Source organism: Camellia sinensis, chromosome 6 (genome assembly GCF_055761805.1).
Source record: "Camellia sinensis isolate YWXY chromosome 6, ASM5576180v1, whole genome shotgun sequence".
Lineage (NCBI taxonomy): Eukaryota > Viridiplantae > Streptophyta > Magnoliopsida > Ericales > Theaceae > Camellia > Camellia sinensis.
The window spans coordinates 112814676-112837796 of NC_138966.1; the positions used below are offsets into that span (position 1 = coordinate 112814676).

A 23121-nucleotide genomic window follows, 5' to 3' on the forward strand; every position below is an offset into this window, starting at 1 on the left:
CCGCTCCCTTTGTTTTTTCCATTTCCTTCCGTACATTCAAACCTTTCTTCGATACACTCGGGTTTTTTTCTGCAAATCATGTGAATAATGTCTACTTTTTCAATAATTTTTTAATCTTTTGTCTTTTGTATGGTATTTCAAATACTTTCTTAGATCTCGTTGGACAATTTTTTATTTTTGTTAAAAAATTATTATAAATTATCATATTATTTTTTTTATTTTTTTATATATTTTTTTTTGTAAAAATTTAAAAAATTATTAAAATATTCTGTTTCAAACGAGTCTTAGGCCTTGTTTGATTTGTATTTTAGAAATATGTTTTGAGATAAAAAGTACGAAAATTTGTTTGGTTTAATTTTTTTTCAAAACATGTTTTGAAAAATTATTTTGAGAGAGAATTTTGGAAAAAGTGATTGATTTGATGTGTATGAGAAAGATTTGTTTGGAAAATTTGTAAACCAAACAAGTTTTGAAAAAAAATTTTGAAATTTTTTTTTTAATTTGATTACTTTTAAAAACTTATTTATAGAGAATTTTTCTCAAAATTTTTTGAGAAACACAAACCAAACAAGGCCTTAATATGTGAAAATAGAATTAAGCCGGCAAAAAAATGAAAACAAACCCATTGAAGCGGAAACCGGCTTCTCTCTTCTCCGGTCCCTTTGGTTTTTTCCATTTCCTTCCGTACATTCAAACCTTTCTTCGATACACTCGAGTTCACAGAAAGTGAGTATCCCCCAAAATTTCTCTCTGAATCCCAACAGATCACCATACTCAGAATCCAAAACCCTAGGTCCGACATTCACAATCATATATACAGTTTTCTAGAGAGAGAAAAATTGTTGATTTTCAGATTAGAGTGTATTTGTATGAGAGAGAGAGAATTCTGATTGGAGCCCTAGAAATCCGCAGCAGTGATGGCGTCGTCGAAGGTGATGGCGTCTTCGACTTCGAGAAATTCGGATCAAAGACGAAGGTCTTCGTCTTCAGCATCTACAAAATCCTCATCGATCTCCGATCTCCACAACCACAAAAATCACAACAATAACAAAATCAACAACAAAAACATAAACAATTTAGGCTCAATGACCGTCGATGGCCTTTTGAGGAACGTCTATGGCGACAATCAACCCGCAGACAACACATTGCTCGACGCCGAGATCACTTTATTGGATGCCGCCGGAGCTGTGACGGCGATCAGCGATAACGACGGCGGAGAGGCTCCGACGATGACGAACAAGACGGTGGATGATGTGTGGAAGGAGATCGTGGCTGGCCGGAGTGTGAGGAGGGAGTGTAAGCAGGAGGCTCCGGATGAGATGATGACTTTGGAGGATTTTCTGGCGAAGGCTGAGGCGGTGGAGGAGGAGGAGGATGTGAAGGTGGAGCCGGTGGTGGCGCCGGTGGAGAGATTGAGCGGAGGGATGTTTGCGTTTGATCCGATGCCGCCGTTGAGTTCGTTTCAATCACAGCAAAGTGTTGATAGCGTGATAGGGTTTGGAAATGGAGTGGATGGGATTGGAGGGAGAGGGAAGAGACGAGCTGTTTTGGAGCCCATGGATAAGGCTGCTCAGCAGAGACAGCGGAGGATGATTAAGAACAGAGAGTCTGCGGCCAGGTCGAGGGAGCGAAAGCAGGTAAAGTTACCTTTTTTCAGACCCTTTTGTTTTTATGGTGTTGATGAATTTGATTGATTACGGTTTCGTGGTTTCAATTGTAGGCTTACCAAGTTGAACTAGAATCTTTAGCTGTGAAATTAGAGGAGGAAAATGAAAAGCTGCTGAAAGAGAAGGTAAAATCATATAATATTTGAGAATGATCTAGAATTGTTTTTGCTTGTTAGGCCTAATTTCTAAATAATTGGAAATTGTTGAATAGTATTGGTGAGTATGTTAATAAGTTTGGGGTTTATTTGTTGGATTTATTTCATTTTGATGTAACACATTGCTAAATTGCTAAAGCAGAATAGGCTTTTACAAACAATTGGGTGAAGCGATATTTCATTAATGATTAGAACTTTCCTGGCCATCTAATTAGAGGATGTCATGTAGCAATCATGTTCAATAGTGAAGTTAGATTTTACGTTTGCTTTTGGGCCTCGCATATTTATTTGAGATGCATGTGCTTCCCGACAAGAACTGTCATTTCAGCTTGTCAAAACTTACTTCCTCAGATAAAGAGTTCTATCAATTACAATGGAAACCAACACAATTTTTCTTATTTGGTCATGTCACTAGTCTACTTTAACCAAAACTGAACCATCTTAATCAGTATTCTCTAATAATCTATTTGTCATGTTATTGTTGCATCTGGTACGGCCGTTTGCTGCCCTATCTTCAATATTCTCATTTGCCTCAATATCCTCTTGCTTCTTACCTGTAACTTATGGATACGTCATTTCTTGCTTGCCATATTTCTTTCTTTTATATTTGTACTTCTTGTTTGCTTGAAATTATGTGACGCAAAGCCTAGTTGTTTTTATTAGATGTAGGATGATGTTACTATTTGGAATTATTAGTCAGGTGCTTGCTAAGTGAAAATTTTGAGGGGTATCCACTTGTTTTAAAAGGAGTTTCTTTGGTGCGCTACAAGGCGAGATGCACCCAAAATGCATCGAAGCATTGAAGTTTAAGTGATTCACCTATTATGTGTACACCTTTATGATAACACATTTGCCTCGTGTAAAAAAAGCCGAGCCTTTCGTGCATAACGTGTTAAGACGTACAAATGAAAATTGCAAGTGAATCGTCTAGTTCATGAGACAAAGCGGTTTGAATCAGTTAAAACTACTGAAATTGTGCTAAACCAGGTGGTTTGAACTGCATAAAAGCTCATCATTATGTTGTGCAAAGTAACCCAACATATGCTGCCCACGTGTCCAACAGGTGTAGTAATCCATAGCCTTTTACCTCATACATCTTCGTCTCTTGCTTGATGTGGGACTCCAAACAAAATCTAAGTTTCATAACTTGTTTTTATTGTGTAATAATGTTTGCCTCAAAAGGCATGTAAACCAGCGATGTGGGATTCATTACAACTTTTTTTGTCTTTTTGTTTTTCTTGGTGACTGATCAATTGACCTGAACAAGATTGGTGAATTACGTCTATATACACATTGAAAAAACGTGAGAAATATCAATCTATTAATTAAAAATAAAATGTGAAAAAATATCAAGTAAAAATGCACCTATATTGATATATTAATTAAAGCATTCGGATCCTCTGGAGTCTGTGTTTCCTGCAGTTTTTGTGGAGTGAACAAAATGACATCATTTTACTTTCAAGACCAAAAAAATAAAATAAATAAAAATAAAAACAGAACGTAGAGAAAGAGGAGAAGACTGCTAGAAATCTGCTGGAAGAGGCAGACTGCCGGAGCAATCTACATCACCAACCCCAGCCTTGCCAGCCGACCTCTTCCTCCTCGTTCTACGCAGTCTGCCGCCTCCATTCTCTCCTCCTTGTCCTTCGCTTCTTTGGTGTGACCTTAAGGTCCATAACGGAATGGCCCCACTCCACCTCCGCTGGTGCCCCACTCTGCCAGAGAATCTGTCTCTTGTGCCTCTCTGTGCCTCCTCCTCCTTATTCTTCCCCCAACTCCCTAGATCTAGGGCTTTCAAAGATCAATTTGAATACATACATATACACATATACATCTATATGTATAACTTTCTCACATCACCACCAGATTTGAACAATTTTTTATATTGTGAAAGGAGGCGTAGTGCTAGACGAACTGAGTACAGTCGGCGCCGCTGTTTCTGAAAACCTAGGTTTTTCAGATTGGGGGAAGAAGAAGGAGAAAAAGAAGAAAAAAAAGGAGAAGGACGGGGAGGAGAGAAGGGGTGCAGAAGAAGGCATAGAAGGGATGGAGGAGGATAAGCGCAAGGAGAAGGACGGCCGGATATGGCTCTGGCGGCAGTAGGTGAAGGAGTGGCCACCAGCGTCTACCTCTCTCTTTCGTCCTTCATTCTGCGTTCTCTTAACCTTTTTTTTTTCTTCTACCTTGAAGTAAAATGACGTCATTTTGTTCACTTCACAAAAACTGCAGGAAACGATGTCATTTTGTTCTCTTTAACTCTTTTATTTATTTATTTATTTAATTTTTATTTAAGTAATACAGTATTTAAAAAATATAAAATAAAAATTCAAAACAAATGGTTTATGCCTCAACACCTCTGGACTTGTCTCACGACGGGTAAAAAACATCTCTCCTTGTGCATTCGCCTTTGAAAACTTCACTCTGTGATAATTTTGGTTCTCTGTTTCTCCTATATCTGCACTGCACCAATACTTGCCATCTTGAGTCACTATGACAAGAAGGAAATATTGCATAGACCACAAAAGAATTTAGTGAACCAAGAATGTAGTCAAATGTGGTGATTCAGTGGTGTCCTTTCTCCGTGGATATAATTCTTGTAGTTAAATATGGTGATTCAGTAGTTAAAACTTTACTTTCTTGGTTCACGATACTGCATGGTAACTTATGAAGTGTATTTGTTGGCAATTTGTATGCTGAAGACCAAAGAAGCTTTTGTTTGTGACTCATGAAATTTTATTTTGCAACTGTTCATGTCCTGTCCAGCTTCTTCTAATGGAGTATAAATGAATTGCATTTGGATTACGAGCAAGTACTTAAGCTGAAGAATGAATATGAGCCTTGTTAAGTTTCAGTTAGTTAGGGAAATGGTTTTTGCTAAAAAAAAGTGGTTAACCATGAAATTTTTTGTTCCTACATGGACTGTAGGTCTGTATTTGTCAATGAATTGGGGAAGCAGAAGTTGAATTTCTCAATTTTGTTTGACAGCCTTACTTTCTGGTTTTGCAACATTGTATATAATCTCTATATTTTTTATGTTCAAGATTGAGCCTGCAAGAGCGGATGGGCTGGAGTGTGTGCTATCCATCTTGGGATTTTTATTATATTCCTTTGGTGGCAACTTCAAAATATGTTGTTTATTGTTCTTTATTGTTTGAAACCTATGAACTAACAAATGATTTTCGAATGCAGGCAGAGCGAACTAGGGAAAGATTTAAGCAGGTATGAAATTAAATCTGCTACCTGGGCTCTCTCGCTTATCATTGTTATTATGGAATATAGTCTTGAGAGCTATGGCAGTTTTGTGAATGTTATTTTTTATTGATTTCTAATTTTAAGTTTTGTATCTCAGATGAATGTGACTTTGTTTTTAGAGTATTCCAAAATAAAATTTTGAAAAAAGGACAGAGTTTAACCTCATGTTATATTGGATGAACAAAATATTGTTGAAGATGTATTAGGTTTTCGTATAGGCTTGGCAAAATAGCTTTCTGAATTTCTAGCCAATCTCATACAATGAACTGTATTTAAATCGATGATATACATTTTCATCTTTACCATCGTTACCCTCGTGGATTTTGACAAGCCCATATGTGACATCCCAGGGGAATCCACAATTATATTAGTCCCACTTTAGTTCTGTAGTGTATTGTGCATTGTAAATCTTTTTTCTTTATCCATTTGCCGTGTGGCTTCTGTCATTTAGTTCTTTCTTCTGTTACTGTAGCCACAACTATTTTTCTGTTTGCTTATCTGATATAACTTTGGTATCTTTTTTATACAATCACTGTTTTTGTGCTTTGAATACCTTACCTTAATGACCTATTAGGTCCTTGCATAAAATAATTTGCAGCTTCCATTCAATGTAATCAAGGTGAGAGAACAGTGTAGGGAAAAAAATGGACCCAAAACACCATGTAAAAGAAGAGAGAAAGGGGAAGATGTGTAAGAACCTAGAGAGAGAAGCTTGGGAGATAGAAGAAGAATAGAGAATGATGAAGAAGAAAATTGGAGGTAGAGGGAGACAGATAGCAGTGACATTAGGGATTATCATGATAAATATTTTATATATATTTAATAAATATTTTCCCCTCTATTGAAAGCTGCATACGTCTGTAGTGAGACTAAAATTTCATGTTAGATGTTGTTGAAATCAATTAACAAAAGATATGGAGATGAATTTTGATTAGCATATGTGTCAAGTATTGCTGCTTCTGCAATTTATGTAGTCCAAGGTTGTAAGATGGAGTTACCTATGTGTTGCCATGTTGTAATGGAAATTTATTAAGTCCAAGATTGTATGGTCGAGTTTCCTGCAATTTATTAAGTCCAAGATTGATGTTAATCTTCTCATTGTCAATCATGAATATCAATTTTTGTGTGCTGGTAATGTAATGCCAATAGTTGGGGAGGAATGAATAGTGAACTTGATTTGTGAAGGCGATGCCGGCTTACCTTATTATTTGCCTAGTTTTTCATGCTAAAACAATTTAGACATTGAGCGATGATTTTGTTACAAATAAACTAATAGATAAGAGGAACATAAACAATCTTGTATAATCTTCTTTGCAGCTCATGGAAAAAGTTGTTCCAATTGTGGAGAAGCGAAGACCACCACGTGTACTGCGGAGAGTCCACTCCATGCAATGGTAGTAATTTATTTACTCCCATGTGATCTATGGGATAAAATAGAAATTCTGTTTTTTATGCATGGTAGAAGGCGAGGCAAGGCAGCATCTTTTTTGGAAAATTATTTTTGGTTGAGACAAATCATTCAACCAACCAGCAGATAATGTTTCTCCGCTACAATGAAAAAGCCTATTCATTACAATCTCAGTGATGAAATATGTTATTACTGAAGACTGGAGGATGATTTCTCTCTGATGATAGCATTGAGAGAAGTGTTCACTCTTCTTTTTTCTTTTTTCTTTTTTTTTTGGGTAGTTAGCAGGTATTGTAATACAGGCCTCATGTCCCAGAGGATGCTGGACTGGTATATTGTATTTATATGTTAACAGGGTTATGTCTCAGTGTTTATGACAAAAATATAGGGTTGGTGAATAGTGACTGGTTTTACTTTCTTGGACCGTGTATTATATAACATTATTTTGCAGAATCTGTATTTATTGGTTAATGCTTCGTTAGCTGTTTGTGTTCCTTTTTTATGGTTCTTTCATTTTTGAGGAGGTTGTTTGGCTGAAATTTGGGCTATATGTAGTGACCTTAACATTGTCCGGTGAGGGGTCTCGAAGTTTCTGCTGAAAAAAATAATTGTTCGCAACTGGTTGGAATTGGGAGTGCCTTTAAGTTCATAGCTACCAGTCTCCTAATTTTAGCACCAAATCAAAATATATGGAAACTCATTTTACCTCAAGTTGGTTCATGCAATGTATTCTGTTCTTTGTTTGTTTTGTAATTTTTTTTGGCGTGCCAAAACATGAGTTTTTGCATTACTAAAATGACGGAACCACTGGCAATGATCTTTACTTCCTTTTTTTTTTTTTTTGGTTCAATAATATTATGATAATTAAGGCTTCGTTTGGGAACAAGTTTTTTTAGTAATTTTTTGGCTTTCTGGCTTTTTAGTTAAAATGTGATATAAAAAAAATTAGTATGTTTGAGATGATTTTTTAGCTTTTTAGGAAAAGATGTGCAAAAAATAAAGAGAAAATGAAATATTTGACTTTTTGATATGGATTGTTGATTTTTTGATTTTTTTTAATAATTTTTTAATTTTTTGATTGAAAAGAGCCTTGCCAAACAAAGCGTAAATATGTTATCATATTTTGTTTATATTGGGTACAAAAATGAGTAGTGCAACTCATTAGATCGATAGAACTGTTGGTTTGTCAAGTATAAACAAAGGGATTGGACTGTTTCTAACTATCAGATTGGATTGTTCAGTCCGGTCAATTTGGCCATTTAAAGATTCATGGAGTGATTTGAACTGTTGGTTTGTCAAGTATATCATTTTTATAAAAAAATCAAGTCTATCGGATAATGAAAATTATGTATTTGGATTAATTTTATAAAAATTATTTATTTTTTCACGTTTATTTTTTTTTCATAAAAAACTTATCTACACACGTGGTGTCCGTTATCTGATCGATTTGATTTTTTGTAAGGATGATATACTCGAGGAACCTTATAATATGAATCGTTCAAATTATCAAAACGAAACTAAAAAATGAGCTCAACAAACCTAACAATATATCTCCAATCCAATTTGAGATTTGAAGGGAAGTCAAATCCATAAAAAATTTAATAAGATAATGTAATGATTATAGCATTATTATTGTTGCTATTATTATTTTAATAAAAGGTCTTACCTCCCTTAAAAATAAGAGCTAAGAAACATTTTTCAACTAAGCCATCCAATATATATATATATATATATTTTTTGGTTCTTTTCAAGGTTATCTAAGTGGACCTGTCATTTGTTTTCTTTTGTGATCTGGTTAAAAAAGACCCCTCGAAGTAGAGTCCTGTGTTTGTGTTTGTCTTGTAGTTGTTTGTCACTATGTTTATTTTCTCTCCTTTTGTTGCAAAGTAGGGTGTTTGGACCACATTATAAATATTTCCAGGGTTACAATTCTAATTTCAAGGGGGTGACCTCTGGCCTTTGGTCTATAGCCAGTGTCTATTGTTTACGGCGTGTTGGGCTTGGACTATACTCACCTTTAGGCCAAGTTTGACTTGTCTTGAAAAAGATAAAAAGTCAAAAAGTCATTATCCTATTTAAGTCACATCATCTTATTTAAGTCACATCATCTCTCTAACACATCATTTCAAACCCAACCTAAACTCAACCCATATTTCATAAAAAGTTAAAAAGTGCACTTATTTAGATCATCCCAAACAACCCCTTAATATCTCTTTATACTATATTATATTATATTCCAGTCCAAGCTACACACCTCTTATGCTATGGGTTAGATGGCTAGAGAGCGCTTGCCTTTTAGGCTCATCTTGTACATAAGTCTTCGTCTCATGCCTATTATTATTATATTCTATCTTGAAACAATTCACAGTGTTGTATAATATCATACTTAAAGTTATTTTCTTTTTGACCTTAAACATTCCAATTTTTAAGAATACTCTCTTTTCACTATATCTAGACATATTCTTGTTGAGGAAATTTAAGTGCATACATTGTTTTCAGATAATGGGACATACATGTGAGCCAAGGGTGAATTTCACACATGGTGAACTCCTATGTGAGACCTATCTTTGTTCCACATTTTTGTTTTATTTTATAAAAATCTTCGGTGTTCATAGTATAATTAATTCTTAAAAGAGTATAACTTATCTCCACTGGACCATTGCAGTTGGAATTTTACAACCTATCACAGACTCCAATTTATTGATTCAAATTGTTCATTCTTTGATGTGCAGATCATCTATATTGAAAAAAATCATATTGGTCAAATAATCAATTATTTTTATTTTCAAAAAAAAAAATTAATGGTCTATTTTTATTGAACTGTCGAACTTGGAATTGAATTTTTAGATATGAAGTCAAGTCAAGTCATGTTTGGGCACAAGTTTTCTGTGTTTCTTTCTAGTTTTGGCCCGACCCAAACAGTCAATGGCCACCACTAGCGGAATTCTATTTACACCAAAAAAATGTTTAAGTGAGCCAAGCTTTTCATTACACCCTATTAAATTTAGGATTACAATTTATTCTCAATGCACCTAAATAAAACAAATTAAAAAAAGTCAAATTACTTTTGAAATACCCTCTGAAAAATATTTCTTCTATTTTCGCATTTTAACTTCTAGAATCGAACAATAATAATGAAAAATAGATTGAATATTCGCTTTTATGTTAAAAAAAACATAAAAATCAATAATTGTTTTTTGATATTTATGTGAATACTTACTTCCTCTTTGATGAGTTGCTTCAAAAAATTATTTTGATTATTACTCTCATTCATTGTTTAATCTTGTTCAAACTAGGCCCGTAAATGGATCGGATTCGGATTGGATCTGTCAAAATCCGAATCCGATCCGATTATGTCAAATCCAAATCCGATCCGAATCCGTTTAGTCTATATCCGATTATAGATATCCGAATCCGAATCCGATGATTTCGGATATCCAATCCGATAATCCGATCCGATCTATTTATTTATTTATTGAGCTACAATTTTATATAATTTGATTTTTTTTTTTCATTTTGTGTTTTTTTTCATTCAAATTGAGAATACTCGGATCGGATTATCGGGTTATCGGGTTGGGTCGGATTTTTGCAGATTCAATCCATTTAATAAATGGATTCAACGGATTCAGATTATCGGATCGAATTTTTTGTAAACAGATTCGAATTATCAGATCGGATTCGGATTAAATCCGATCCATTGACAGCCATAGTTCAAACTTTCATATATTTACAAGTAATAATATAATAAAAAAATAATGATATTGATGATAATGGTGAGTTAGGGTGAATTGAAGTTTTGAAATGAGGAAGAAGAAGAAAAAAAATAATTGAAACTTAAGGAAGAAGATAAAAAGATTTGAATAGAAAAAATACGCATAATTAATTAAGATGTACCATGAGAGAAAATAATATTTCATTTTAATATTTAATATATATTGTCCTTATTAATAAATTTACATTAAAATATAATAAAATTTTAAATTTAAATTTAAATTAAACGCACTAAAATAATTTTTGAGTTTAAATAAAATGGCCCACCACTGCCCCCATCTGGTCTAGCTCACGAGAGAGTCTTATGATTTTTTTAAATTTATTTTGCAAGTATGTCTAGAGTATTTTTTAGCACAGAATTACTTTTTCTTTTTCTTTTTTTCTTTAGGAATATGGGTTGACTTTTTAAATTTTTAATTTTTTTTGACTATTTTAACTTAAGGTTAAAAAGTTTCGTTTGTGATAAATTTTTTGATTTTTTTTATCTTTGTGAGAAAAAAAATAAAATTATTATATTTTAGAAGTGACATTTTATCTTGTTAGAATAAAAAGTCTATTCTATTTTATTTTTAACTATTTTAACCAAAAAACCTTATTTTAACTTATACCAAATGAAAACTTAATTGATTTACTTAGAAACAAACAATTAACATTCATCAATCTCTTGTCACACAAGTATAGGTAAATCTAGTAATATTTTAGAGCTCTCTAACATTATTCTAAGGGGTTGGTTTTCTGCGGTCCATGATCAGATTGGAAAGTATTATTGGGTTCGTGAAGGCCCACTACGAGTCCTGTTTCAATAATTTGAATAGTGAATGTGTAAAACTCGTCACGTACTATATGCTTGTAAAAAATTACATTGATCGGATATCGATAGCTATGTGATCAAATCAGTTTTGTATAAAAAAAATACATGGTAAAAAATAAACAGTTGACAGAAATCTGATCCGATGAGTTGTTATCGATATTTGATCACCGTGATTTTTTACAGACATATAATACTCAACGAGTTTTACACGTTGAACGGTTCAAATTATCGAAAATGGGATCTGTGGTGGATTCTCACAAGCTTAATAGTACCCTCCAATCCAATGACAATACGGAGGAAAGCCCATTATCACATGCTTTTGACAATTATAGAGATCACTCTTACTTTACTTCAAGAGTAGACTTTTCAACCATTTTCTTGATTTTTATACTATGACAAAAAACAAAATGACAAAAATACATTAATGTAATCATAAAAAAATTCTTTACAGGTCCTTACAAGAAGTTGAGATGTTTTTGAGATTTTGTGACTTATTAAGAGTATTTTTAAACGTTTATCAGATATTTTATTAAATTCAAATAAAAATTTGATTTGATGCATAACATTTCAATCCTTTCATCAAATTTGGTCGGTCGATCGGTCAGTCATCCAATAGGTCATTCAATCAATCGTCCATCTAGAGTAAATTTTTATCAAATTCATCCCAAAATCAATTATTCAGGAGGATGTCCAGGAAAACGTCTGGATGGATATCAGACCCAAAAATCACCTACAAATTTAATGAAAGGAAAAACACTTCATTCATTTGATGAAAAAAATTATTACTTCATTTATTTGATACCAAACTGATAAAACAGTTAAAATACAACTTTTATTAATTTTTTTATCAAATATAAATTTGATAAAAAAAAAAATCTAATAAAAGGTTAGAGATGGTGTAAAAAGTCTTCTCATCCCATGAAGCATCCTTTGGTTTTGATACTTCCCTACTAACAACTCTGTGGTTTAGTTAGCAGAGTACTCTTTTTTGGGAGAGGCTCCTCTCTAGTTGGGATACCAAATTGGAAGGTGTTGTTGGCCCTCTTTGGATTCACCACAGAACTCGTATGGATAATTAAAATCGTTTAATGTGTAAAACTCGTCTAGTGTTTCATTCATGCAAAATATTGTATTGATCGAATATCGATAGTCAGTTGATCAGATCACATTTGTATAAACAATTTATTTTAAAAATCGTACGTACCGTTGACACAAATGTAATCTGATCAAGTAACTATTGATATTCAATCAATGTAATTTTTTGCAGAGACGAAACACTCAACAAGACATATACAATGCACGGCTTTAGATTATTGATGTGAGCTTTGTGATAGGCTCCTACAGCACTCTCCAATTCAATTTATATTTGAGAAAAGCTATGGCCTTTTTTTTTTTTTTTTTTTCCTGTGGCACAAAACAGAGTACCCTTTGATTGTACAAAGAATGGCTACTTTGGAGATTTTATTCCTTCTGCCATAAATAAAAAACAAGAAAGAAAAAACAACAATCATTCATCCCACTAAAAATATCACCACTAATAGCACTAATGCATTAAAAAAGTAAAAAAAAAAATACAACTCCAAGATCAAAACATCACATCATTAATGGCGGGACCTACCGCCACCTAATTAGTGGGAGCACTAATTAATGCTCCCAAGCATTTTTCAAGAAAAAAAATATAAGAATCTATCACCTTGTGTTGTGTAAAGTAAAGTGCTAAATATTAGTATTAAATTAGTAAAATAACTTTAAAAACCCTATTAGAAAAAATAAAAACAAATTGGATTCCCCACCTTTTCAAAAAAAAAAAAAAAAAATTATAGTAGTTCACAAAATTGATGATCACAAAACTAATCATTTTAGAATAATAAACCCCATCATCATCATTCATACCACAGCCACCCATATGTAAATGTATCCTCTCTCTGTTTTACCAATCTCCCTTTTTGCAAAAATGTTTTATGAGTAAGAGTACTAATTAGTACTACCCACTACGTTAAAATTGGGCTTTAGCGGCGGTTTTTTACCGCCGTTAAAGGCTGTAAAACCGTCGTTAAAGCCTTTAATGGCGGTATTAACGGCGGTTTTGTTACCGCCGTTTATGCGCGTGTCGAAAAAAGTACAACCGTCGTAAAAAGGTAAATTACCGTCGTTAAAAGTCGATCAAAAACGGCGGTAACATAGGACCAAAAACGGTGGTTTTTTACCGCCGTTAATAGGTTCAAATTTTTCAAAAAATAATTCTTTCTTCTTGCACTCTCCATGTCTTGAACCCTCAACCTCTCATCCACCCACACTAACCACTCTACCATAGCCACTCTTCATGAAATATATTCCCTAAATAAATATTTAAACATTACTTTTACTTTATTGTAGATGGTTTCGCCGGAGCTTGCCGGAGTTTCGCCGGAGCACACCGGAGTTTCGCCGGCAAAGGCCGCCGTCATTAACGGCGGTAATGATTGGGCATTAGCGGCGGTTTTGTTACCGCCGTTAAAAGTGGGCATTAACGGCGGTTTTTTTAACGGCGGTAACAAAACCGCCGTTAATAGTACCTTTAACGACGGTTTTCGTTATCGCCGTTAAAAAAACGGCCGTTAATGCCCTGTTTTGGCGTAGTGACCATTAATGATGTGGCAGTAGGTTTCACTATGAATGATTTGATATTTTAATCCTGGTGTTGTATTTTTTTTATTTATTAAGTACTATGTCATTAGTGATCTTTTTAGAACTCTAAAATTAGTGATCTTTATTATTGTTGCCGAAACAAAATCATTTGACCTTTTACTGTGAAAACAAAATAGTGATAATAATAAATACACACTCCAATATCACAGGCCCCCATCCATCTCTATCTGTCACCCATTCAAACTCTTCCCGTGAAAGGCCAAACACGCCTGCCACTCACCCTTTTAACACTCTCTCTCTCTCTCTCTCTCTCTAAAAAAAAATTAAAAAATTGGCATGTTGGATTTGATTTTCAAATTTTAAATTTTTTCAAAAAATTATAAAATTAATTTGGTGAAAAAATAAAAATATTAAAAATACTTATATCATTTTTACACAATTTTGGCCTTATTTGGTTTCTTTTTTGGAAAAAAAAAAATAATTTGTTTTGAAATATTGAAAACTAATTTGATAAAAATAAATATAAAACCATATTTTTCAATTTTTAAAAATATTTTTTGATCTCCCAAAAGATGGAATGATGTAAAAATGATAAGTGTTTTTTAATTTCTTAAAAATTATTTCTAAAACAAGTTTCTGAAAATCAAACCAAATATGACCTTTATCTTTTAGGATGTCAAAAATAATTTTAAAATATTTTTTTGATATTTATTTTTATCAAATTAATTTTTATTTTTTTCAAAAATCTCTAATCTTTTCTTATCAAATTAGTTTTATGTTTTATGTTTTAGTTTGACTGTTTTCTAAATTATTATTATTTTTCTCTCTTACAAAACAGATTTTAAAAATAAAATCAAACGAGTACTTCTTTTGGGAGTTGGAAGGTAATAGGGTTGCTGTTGTGTCTTATGATGTGAGCCCATTTTGGTAAATGCAATTCATATAGCCTCCGTTGGGGGAAGTAGGGTGATTTTTTGATTTTTTTGGTTATTTTAGTCTGGGTTAAAAAGTTTAATTTGAGAAGAACTTTTTGATTTTTTGACTTTTTTAACTTTTTTTGTGAGAGAAGAGTGTAATGATGTGCCTGTTTGGCAGAGCTTAATTATAGCTTATTTCAGCTTTCAGCTTAATTTAAGCTATTTTGATGTGTTTAGTTTAGCTTATAGCTGGTAGCTTTTTGGAAGTCAGAAATCAGCTTATTCTTTGAGTGAGGCAAGAGATGCTTTAAGAATAAGCTGGAAATCAGTTTAAGCTGAAAGTTATAAGCTGTTGAGGTATAAGCTATAAACACTTTCCCACAGCTCTACCAAACAGGCCCGATTATGGGTTGAATGTGATGTTTTATTTTTTATGGCTAAAATAGTCTATTTTGTCTTTTGTGGCTAAAATAACCAAAAAAGCCTAGAAAAACTCTTCCCAAACAGACCCATAGTAAGGTTTATCAAAAAAATTATACATAAAAATAAATAAATTAATCAGACATTCATAATCACATGATCAAATTTTAATTATTTTTAAAATAATAGACAATCAATTATCAAAATCATGTCTGCTGTTTATATTTTAAAAAAACAAATGTGATTTTGTTACATAGTTATAAATATTAAATTAATTTAAATTTTTTCATAAATGATCTACTCAATAGACCTTACCAAATGAATGATCTTAATCATCGAAGTAGGCTTGAGATAAATTCACACCAGACCTCACAACAAGCTACAACCCCTCTCTCATGTTGGGATGATGTGCCTTTGATGCAAGGCTCCACTTCGAATCTATTTTTATTATTCAAATTATTCATCTTATAAGATTTATAGATAAATTATTTTTCTAAAATGTTAAGATTGATTGAATATTAATAATCATATAATTAAATTATATTTATTTTAAAAACCATTACGATAATTGTAATTTTGTGAATAATCAATTCAATCCTTTCAAAATAAATATGAAATGATTATATAACTAATAATATCTCAATCTAATATTTTGCATAAATAATATTATCAACAGTTTTACAATATAAACAATTAGGACCACAACGGATGCTATTAAAAAAGAGAGAGTCTAAAAACACATGGATTGGTTTGGAAAGTGGGTTGGTTTTTTAATTTTTTGATTATTTTAGCTTGGGCTAAAAAGCTTGGTTTAGGAAGGATTTTTTGGCTTTTTTAATTTTTTAATTTTTTTTGTGAGAGAAGAATGTAATGATTATAAGTTTGATGTGATATTTTGTTTGTTGTAACTAAAATTGTCTATCTTGTCTTTTGTGACTAAAATAGTAAAAAAAACCCACAAAATCTCTTCCCAAACGGTGCCATAATCAAGTGCAATTTTGTTATGTGATGAAGGTCTTATATTCATGTGATACATACCGAACACAATTCTTTTACAAGATAAATCTTAGGAAAATTCTTTGGTCTTATGTGTTTCTACAATTGCTTTAAATCTTATGTCCGATCCTTTAATTAATTTTTGTACAAAAAAGCACAAAGACACAAGACTGCCTAAAAGACAGAGCAGGACCCAACACCCTTTTTTCCAGTTACTAGGAGTGCAGAGGCCAAAGATAAAGCCACCAAACTCTAAAGCCTTCCCTAATTCTCACTATCTCTCTCTAATCTTTTTCTCTCTCTCAAAAACAAAGCAAACAGAGAGTTTCAAATTTCAATCATGGAAGTCCCCTCTAGGCTTGTGTTCTTCTTGGTCTCTCTTCTGAGTCTAGTCTTCTCACTTTCTGACTCTGCAACAGTAGTAGTAGATGGAGTTTCAGACTGGAAAAACCCCACTGTTCATATTGGGGATTCTATCAGTAAGCTTTCATTCAACATTCTCTCCCCCAAGAAAAAGTTGAAATCATTTTGTTTTATTTAGTTATAATTGTTAACTAACACCCTCTCTCTCTCTCTCTCTCTCTCTGTTTCTCAGTTTTCAAGCACAAGTATGATTACAAGCTTTACATTTTCCAGAACAGAGGAGCCTTCAATCTCTGCAACTTTACTCAAGCTTCACTTCTTACCAAACCCAATTCCAACTCCTTCACTGTATGTCTCTCTCTTTCTCTGCATTTGTGTGTGTGTTCTTGCATCTGGGTATTAAGGCAATTTATTTTTTTGACTTTTTTTTTTTTTTGTTTTACAATGTCAAGTGGCATTGTGTGTGTGTATATACATGTGTGTGTCTCATTTCTTTGTGTGGATAAACTGTGTTTGAATATTGAATTTATAGGCAAATTTGTGAATGAGAAATGGAAAAACTGAATGAACTTATAGTAATATATTTTTCTAAAATCCCCTTTTAATTTTTCTTTTTGGTTGGAGGATGTTTGTCTTTATTTATTTATTATAAATTCTTCAAAAATTAAAGATTCAAACACAACATATAATAGCATAGTAAAATCTCAAAATTTGCTAATCAAAGTTCATTTATACAAGATTTGTTAGCAGTATTCATTTTTTTTCAAAATCTTGCACATTATGTGTCCAATCTTAAAATTGTCTAACCAAGTAGTTGTTGTTTTGGTAATGTGAAGTGGCATCCATCAAGAACTGGTATCTTCTACTTCTCCTTCAACAATGGCACTCTCAAATCATGTCAATCAGCTCAAAAGCTCGCCATAACAGTATCTCTATCACCACCACAAAACTCCGCCACCTCGCCGGAACTATCTCCGGCAGCCTCTCCAGCACCGAGTTCAGGCGGCATTGTATCATCATCTCCAGCATACCCATGGCCATTCCAGCCTCGGGAATCGATGTCGCCAAGCCCGGCTCCGACCGCAATACTCCCAGCAGCGAGCCCAGACAAAGGAGATGGCATACCATTTATAAACAGTAACCCGGCGGTGCCATTGCCGACCGATGAAGTAGACTCTGCTACAATACGCCCTTTGCCCACATCTTCTGTCCATGGATCACAGGTAACGTTCCTTGATATTGATATTGATCTTGATGTTTCATTCGTACCGAATACACCAAATATGTATTTAAATTTTTTTTGAAATTTTTTTTGTTGTATATATTCTAAATATATTTTTTTAATTTTTATAAAACGATGTATAGAAAAATAGAGATGAGATGTTGACTAATGTGACTTAAAAAAAAAAAAAATAAGGCCTTGTTTGAGGTACCCTATTTTAGTCCATCTTTTTATTTTTTTAGATCACATCAATCAACATTTTCTTTTTATTTTTTTACATATCTTTTTATGAAAAGTCAAAAAATACACTTATTTAGAACAATCCAAATCACCTCTTATTTTGAGATGCCAAACCACCCTTTAATACATATTTAAATCGTATCTCAATCGAAATAATATTATTAGAAAAAGTAAAACGTGTTTCATTGAATTTTTTTAAAAATGATTTGTATTTAATTTTAATTTATATTTTTACTTTTGAAATTAAATATGAATAATAGGTTGAATGTTGAACAAAATAAACATTTAACTAATTTTTACATTACTTCAAAAAAAAAAATTAAAAAAAAAACAAAAAATTTGGAAGTGTTCATAGTCATACTTGTACTTTTTTTTTAATTTTTTTTTCTTCATATTACCATATTTGTATCATACTAATATTAGTATTTGTATTCTTAAATGTGTTTCATATGATGTTTTTGTCTAATTCTATATTTTTTGCATGATGGCTCCAAAATGTAATTTTCGTCAAGACATTTATTATTGTTTGAGCGTAATATTTTTACTTGGCTTTTTATGAAGAAAAAAGATGGCAAAAACTCATTTAATTAATAATATAACTTTTTAAATTGCTTTGTGTTTAATTGAATTTTTTAATTTAAAGGTCTTTTAGTTCAAAAAAATCCTAAATACATAAACATATATACACAATCATTCATTTCCTAAGGTTATGATGGGCATCAACATTATAATATGCCTGGATTCTTTTCTCATCTACTTTATTTAAAATTTCATAAGCTTAACCATCTACACAAAGGTGAGAAATAAAAAAGTAGAGTGAAATGCATAAAAAGCATACATGTATGTATTGAATAATAGGTATGCTTATAATGGGAGACAAATGATGGCATATTTGATTAGATTCATTGTTTTTGGTTGGAGAGCAGGTGGTGGGCTTGCTTGCACTTCAAATGGCTCTCTCCTCTGTGGTTTTGCTGGTGGTGATATGAGAGATGAGAGAGAGAGAGAGAGACAGACAGACAGAATTGGAGGGAGAGAGAGAGAGAATTGGGCTGATGTGTAAAAAAGTTGAGCCAAAAGAAGAGTAGGGGTATTGGGCTAACGTGCGCAGGGAAGTGTTACTTTTTTAGTCTAAAGTAGCTTTAATATGGTGATGATTATACCATGTAATTATATGCTATTTTTGACCTACTTTGGGATTATTAGCACTTTTGTTCTTTTAACTCTTCTTTAGTATTATTGTCGCCATGCAATCAATCACTACTACTTTTTCTTTTATATTTGCTCCTTTTTAACCCCATTTTTTTTAATTGGGTTTTCTTAATGGGTATTTGAAGTTAATTACTAGGCTCACTTTATCAAATTCAAGTGATAATTACCAATTTTCTTTTATGTAAAAATCATAGGCCATTATTTTAACGATCTTCTTAACGTCAGCATATAATAATTTGATAAAATTATACATTCATGTAATAAAGAATATATAATTTTTTTTAAAGTTATTAACATGTTAACAAAATTCTTATAGAAACGATAAATTTGAAAGAAGCTTGATACAATTTAAAGAACCCAAATATAGCATCGCAAAGTTATATAAAATTTTAGGCTTGATTTCTTGTAAATTTGCATATATCAGTTTTTCCATGCAATCAATTACTGTTTTTTCATTTACTCTTTAATAACCCCCTTTCTTTTTCTTGGCTTTTTTGCTTTCTATGGCTATGATTTACATTTCACAGTTCATAATTCACTTAAAAATAAGCTTTTCTTATTATAAGCTTCAATTAAAATTTGAGCACAGTTACCGATCAAGTTTAATTATGAGAATCTATTCTCAATCCATTGTGGCATGCAAAATCTAGTTCTATGAAAAGATTTGAAGAAATTTTGATAAAATAAACCCAAATTGGGTTGTTTGGGGTGTAAGAGCATCTCCAATAGTAGTAGGCATTTTACCTGTTTAAATATTATTATAAAGTATACATTTTATTTTGTCTATCAACTGTTTTATGTTTCTGCTCCAATCATGCTCTTTATTTTAGCTATTCATCTAAATACTATTAACTTTATAGAATGCCACATCAACAATAAAGATGGAGGGAAATGATCTTAATGATTAAATACATTTTGCCTAGTCTTGAAGGCTAGCTACATGTAGCTAGTAAATGTGAGTTGAGTCAAAATGCCTAATCGTATGCCTAGTGCATTGGAGTTGAAAAAAGTGAGTCACACTAGGCATTTTAACTAACAAGCTTTATATGCCTAATGGGTTAGAAATGCTCAGTATACGCTTTTTATCTTTTTGAGTCACATCATTTCTTTACTTTTCTGTATATATCTTTTCGTAAAAAGTCAAAAAGCATACTTATTTAGATCATCATAAACCACTTTACAAAAGAATTTAGTCTTGATCACATGGACTTTATTTCCATTTTATTAAGTTTAGACCTTTAATTTGACACTTAGGTTTTTGCAAATTTTTTTTAATGGTTTCATAACTAAATTTTGGACTGTAAACTTGTTTAATCGAGTGCGCATTCAACAAATTCCAACTACAAATCCAAATCTGTACAAGAAGTTCCAAGTTTGTAGTGAAATGTGTAAAAATGAGTACCAACTTGATTTCATATAATTTGATCAGAATCCAATAATTGATGGAACATAATAATCTTCCCAATCTATCTCGAACACTGCATAAAGGTATTGTAATGAATATGTAATCAACTTTTGAAAACCACTAATGACAGACATTACAATCACTATAAAATAAAAAGAAAATCATAAAATTTCTTGAGAAATTGTTTTGAAAACCACACTAGCATGATCTACTAATAATTAATGAACCACAAACTTTAATCCAACTAATTTGGAAGAACAAAGGAAAGTATGCCATTGGAATAACACAATTTCATATGTTTAGCTCTATTCTCTCTTTTTGCTAGGTGGGCTTTTAGTCCTAATCAAGTGAATCACAAGCACAATTATGGTAACAAGAAAAGCCGATCCTGCCATGATCGGAACACATAACCTGGACCCTTTCTCCTGTGGCTGCCTTGCTTGTTCTGCATGGTCTCCAAGGCGCTTCTCTTTCTCCATCCCTTGAGGCTCATGAACTTCTTGACCTTTCATCCTTGAAGTTTCAATTTTATCATGTTCTTCTTCACCTTTGTCTTCCTTTGGTTCTGCAATAACTTGAGGTGTTTCCTCTCTTTTTGACTCTTGTCCCTGGATTTCACTTTCCACTTGGGGAATTTCATCATCAATCTGTTCATTAACAACTCGAGCTTTTTCAACTAATGGTGGAGGAATTGGTACTTCTTTTTGGTCAATCACTTGATTTGTCACACTTTTCGTTGATTCAACACTCTCTTCTAATCTTCTCTCCTCTTGAGCCTCTTCAACTAATGGTGGAGCACTTGGAATTTCTTTTTCTTGAATCGCTTGATCTATTACAGGTTTTCTTGAATCACTTGGTTTTTCTTTCTCTGCTTCTTGATTTTCTTTCTTTGTTGCATGAACCTCTAGGCCTGAACTTTCTTCTGGGTGTGCCGCCATTGGACCACCCTGCTCAACTTTTTCAGTACCCAATTCTCCAAACTCTTTATCGCGCACAATTTCAGGCCCACCGGGCTTTTTTTCATCATCTTGATCACTTTCTTTGATTTCTTCAATACCTGGTTTTCTATATTCTTCTTGTTGCAATATCTCACTTTCAGTAACTTGTGATGACTCTGGACTTGCTCTTGCAGCCTCCACTTCTTCCACTTCCTCAACCCTAATCCCGCTGATTCCTTTTACCAACTTTGGCATTGAAATTGTCAGAGTCGATTCTTCTTCCTTAAACCTTGCTTTGATTTTATCCAAATTCACCCCATCTGGAATCTTAAAAACCTTTTTAAAGCCTCTCATCTCTATCTCATTCTTGTACACCTTCCAACCTACCATCACTGTCTCTTGAACCGGCTTTTCGCCATTTATCGCAATTTGAGTCCCGTCCTCATTTATCTCTATCTTTATGTATTCTCTCTTGTAACCTGCATTTTTTTCAACATCAACAATTATTCAAAAGAAAAGAACTTCTCATTCAAAAACAAAAGCCATAATTTACAAATAGAGCGCTTTTACAAAATGTTTTTAAAGGTATGCTTGCTGCAACTTATTCTACTTTGAAAACTGATAATCTATAAGCAAAATTAATTTAAGAATAATCTTATTTTTATTTCTCAAAACAATAGATCCACGAATCTGGATCATAATGCACACCAAATGGTTCCAATGGGAGCACACACATAATTTACAAATAAGAGTACTTCTACAAAATGTTTTTAAGGATCTGCTTGGTGCAACTTATTCTAAACTAAACATTGATAATCTACTAGCAGAACTAATTTAAGGATAATCTTGACGCACGAGCAAAAATTTCCAGGAACATTTGATACATTTTGTTTCTGAGCAGAAGATCCATTTTCAAGGTACAATTGATTAGGTATTAATCAATATTCGATACATTTCGTTTCTAAGCAGGAGATCCATTTTCAAGTAGTATACAATTGATTACGTATTAATCAATATTTGATTGATTGGTCTAAGCTTATCACAAAAAAAAAAAAAAAGATTTGTTTAAGCCACTTAGTTTGTTTTCGTCTTAGTTTTTTTCAATTCATTTAAGCTCTTTTCACCATATAAACTGTAAGCAGATATTAAAAAATTCATTAGTAGTTCATTTACACTGCACCAAACAACACCTAACGGATAAGAATGCCTACACCGAGTGCAAGTTGATCATTATTCATATAAAGATGTACATGTGTATAAAGCATATGCATAAACATATATAAATAGACAAACAAATGAAAGAGAAACAGAGACCTTTGAGATGGGCAGTGAGGATGAACATGGTGTCTGTTTCCCTAGATACAAAAACAGGACCGGCTCGGTCTTTCGCAATCACAAGGTTAGCTGTGGTAAGATCATCTACATTTCTGGAGATCTTGAGTCCCAATTCAAGTTCCATTTTTTCTGAAAATTGGGTTTGATTTTGATTGAATTGAGTTGAACAATAGAGAGAATTGTTAGGTGGAGCTTCAACAAAGCAACAAAAATGTACTACTTACATGTTTACATGTTAGCAAAGCATATGTGCTTTGCTTCTTCACATGGTGGTGGTGTTGAGGCTATTTGAAAACAGTTTAAAAAAGTTGGTTACTTGTTTGAGTTTATTTTATTTGCTTTGAGGGGAAGCTAATGTCCAATTTGTGATTCTTAACTTGA

The 23121-nt window shown here is 32.6% G+C and overlaps 3 protein-coding genes across 3 annotated transcripts; 2 read left to right on the forward strand and 1 right to left on the reverse strand.

Annotated features, from left to right (window-relative positions):
• Window positions 1–572: 572 nt before the first annotated feature.
• LOC114290088 (Basic-leucine zipper (bZIP) transcription factor family protein) lies at window positions 573–6963 on the forward strand. Its single transcript, XM_082874560.1, has 4 exons — window positions 573–1637; window positions 1721–1792; window positions 5012–5041; window positions 6392–6963. Exons 1-4 carry the CDS (start codon window positions 918–920, stop codon window positions 6470–6472), a joined length of 903 nt encoding a protein of 300 aa, XP_082730686.1. The 5' UTR covers window positions 573–917; the 3' UTR covers window positions 6473–6963.
• Window positions 6964–16077: 9114 nt separating this feature from the next.
• LOC114290072 (Cupredoxin superfamily protein) lies at window positions 16078–19073 on the forward strand. The gene is made up of 4 exons (XM_028233964.2): window positions 16078–16504; window positions 16621–16736; window positions 17225–17611; window positions 18777–19073. Exons 1-4 carry the CDS (start codon window positions 16366–16368, stop codon window positions 18837–18839), a joined length of 705 nt encoding a protein of 234 aa, XP_028089765.2. The 5' UTR covers window positions 16078–16365; the 3' UTR covers window positions 18840–19073.
• Window positions 19074–20612: 1539 nt separating this feature from the next.
• LOC114290089 (uncharacterized) lies at window positions 20613–23007 on the reverse strand. The gene is made up of 2 exons (XM_028233985.2): window positions 22720–23007; window positions 20613–21884 (listed from the first exon to the last, which is right to left on the reverse strand). The coding sequence occupies exons 1-2, from the start codon at window positions 22862–22864 to the stop codon at window positions 20773–20775; spliced, it is 1257 nt and encodes a 418-aa protein (XP_028089786.2). The 5' UTR covers window positions 22865–23007; the 3' UTR covers window positions 20613–20772.
• Window positions 23008–23121: the final 114 nt, after the last annotated feature.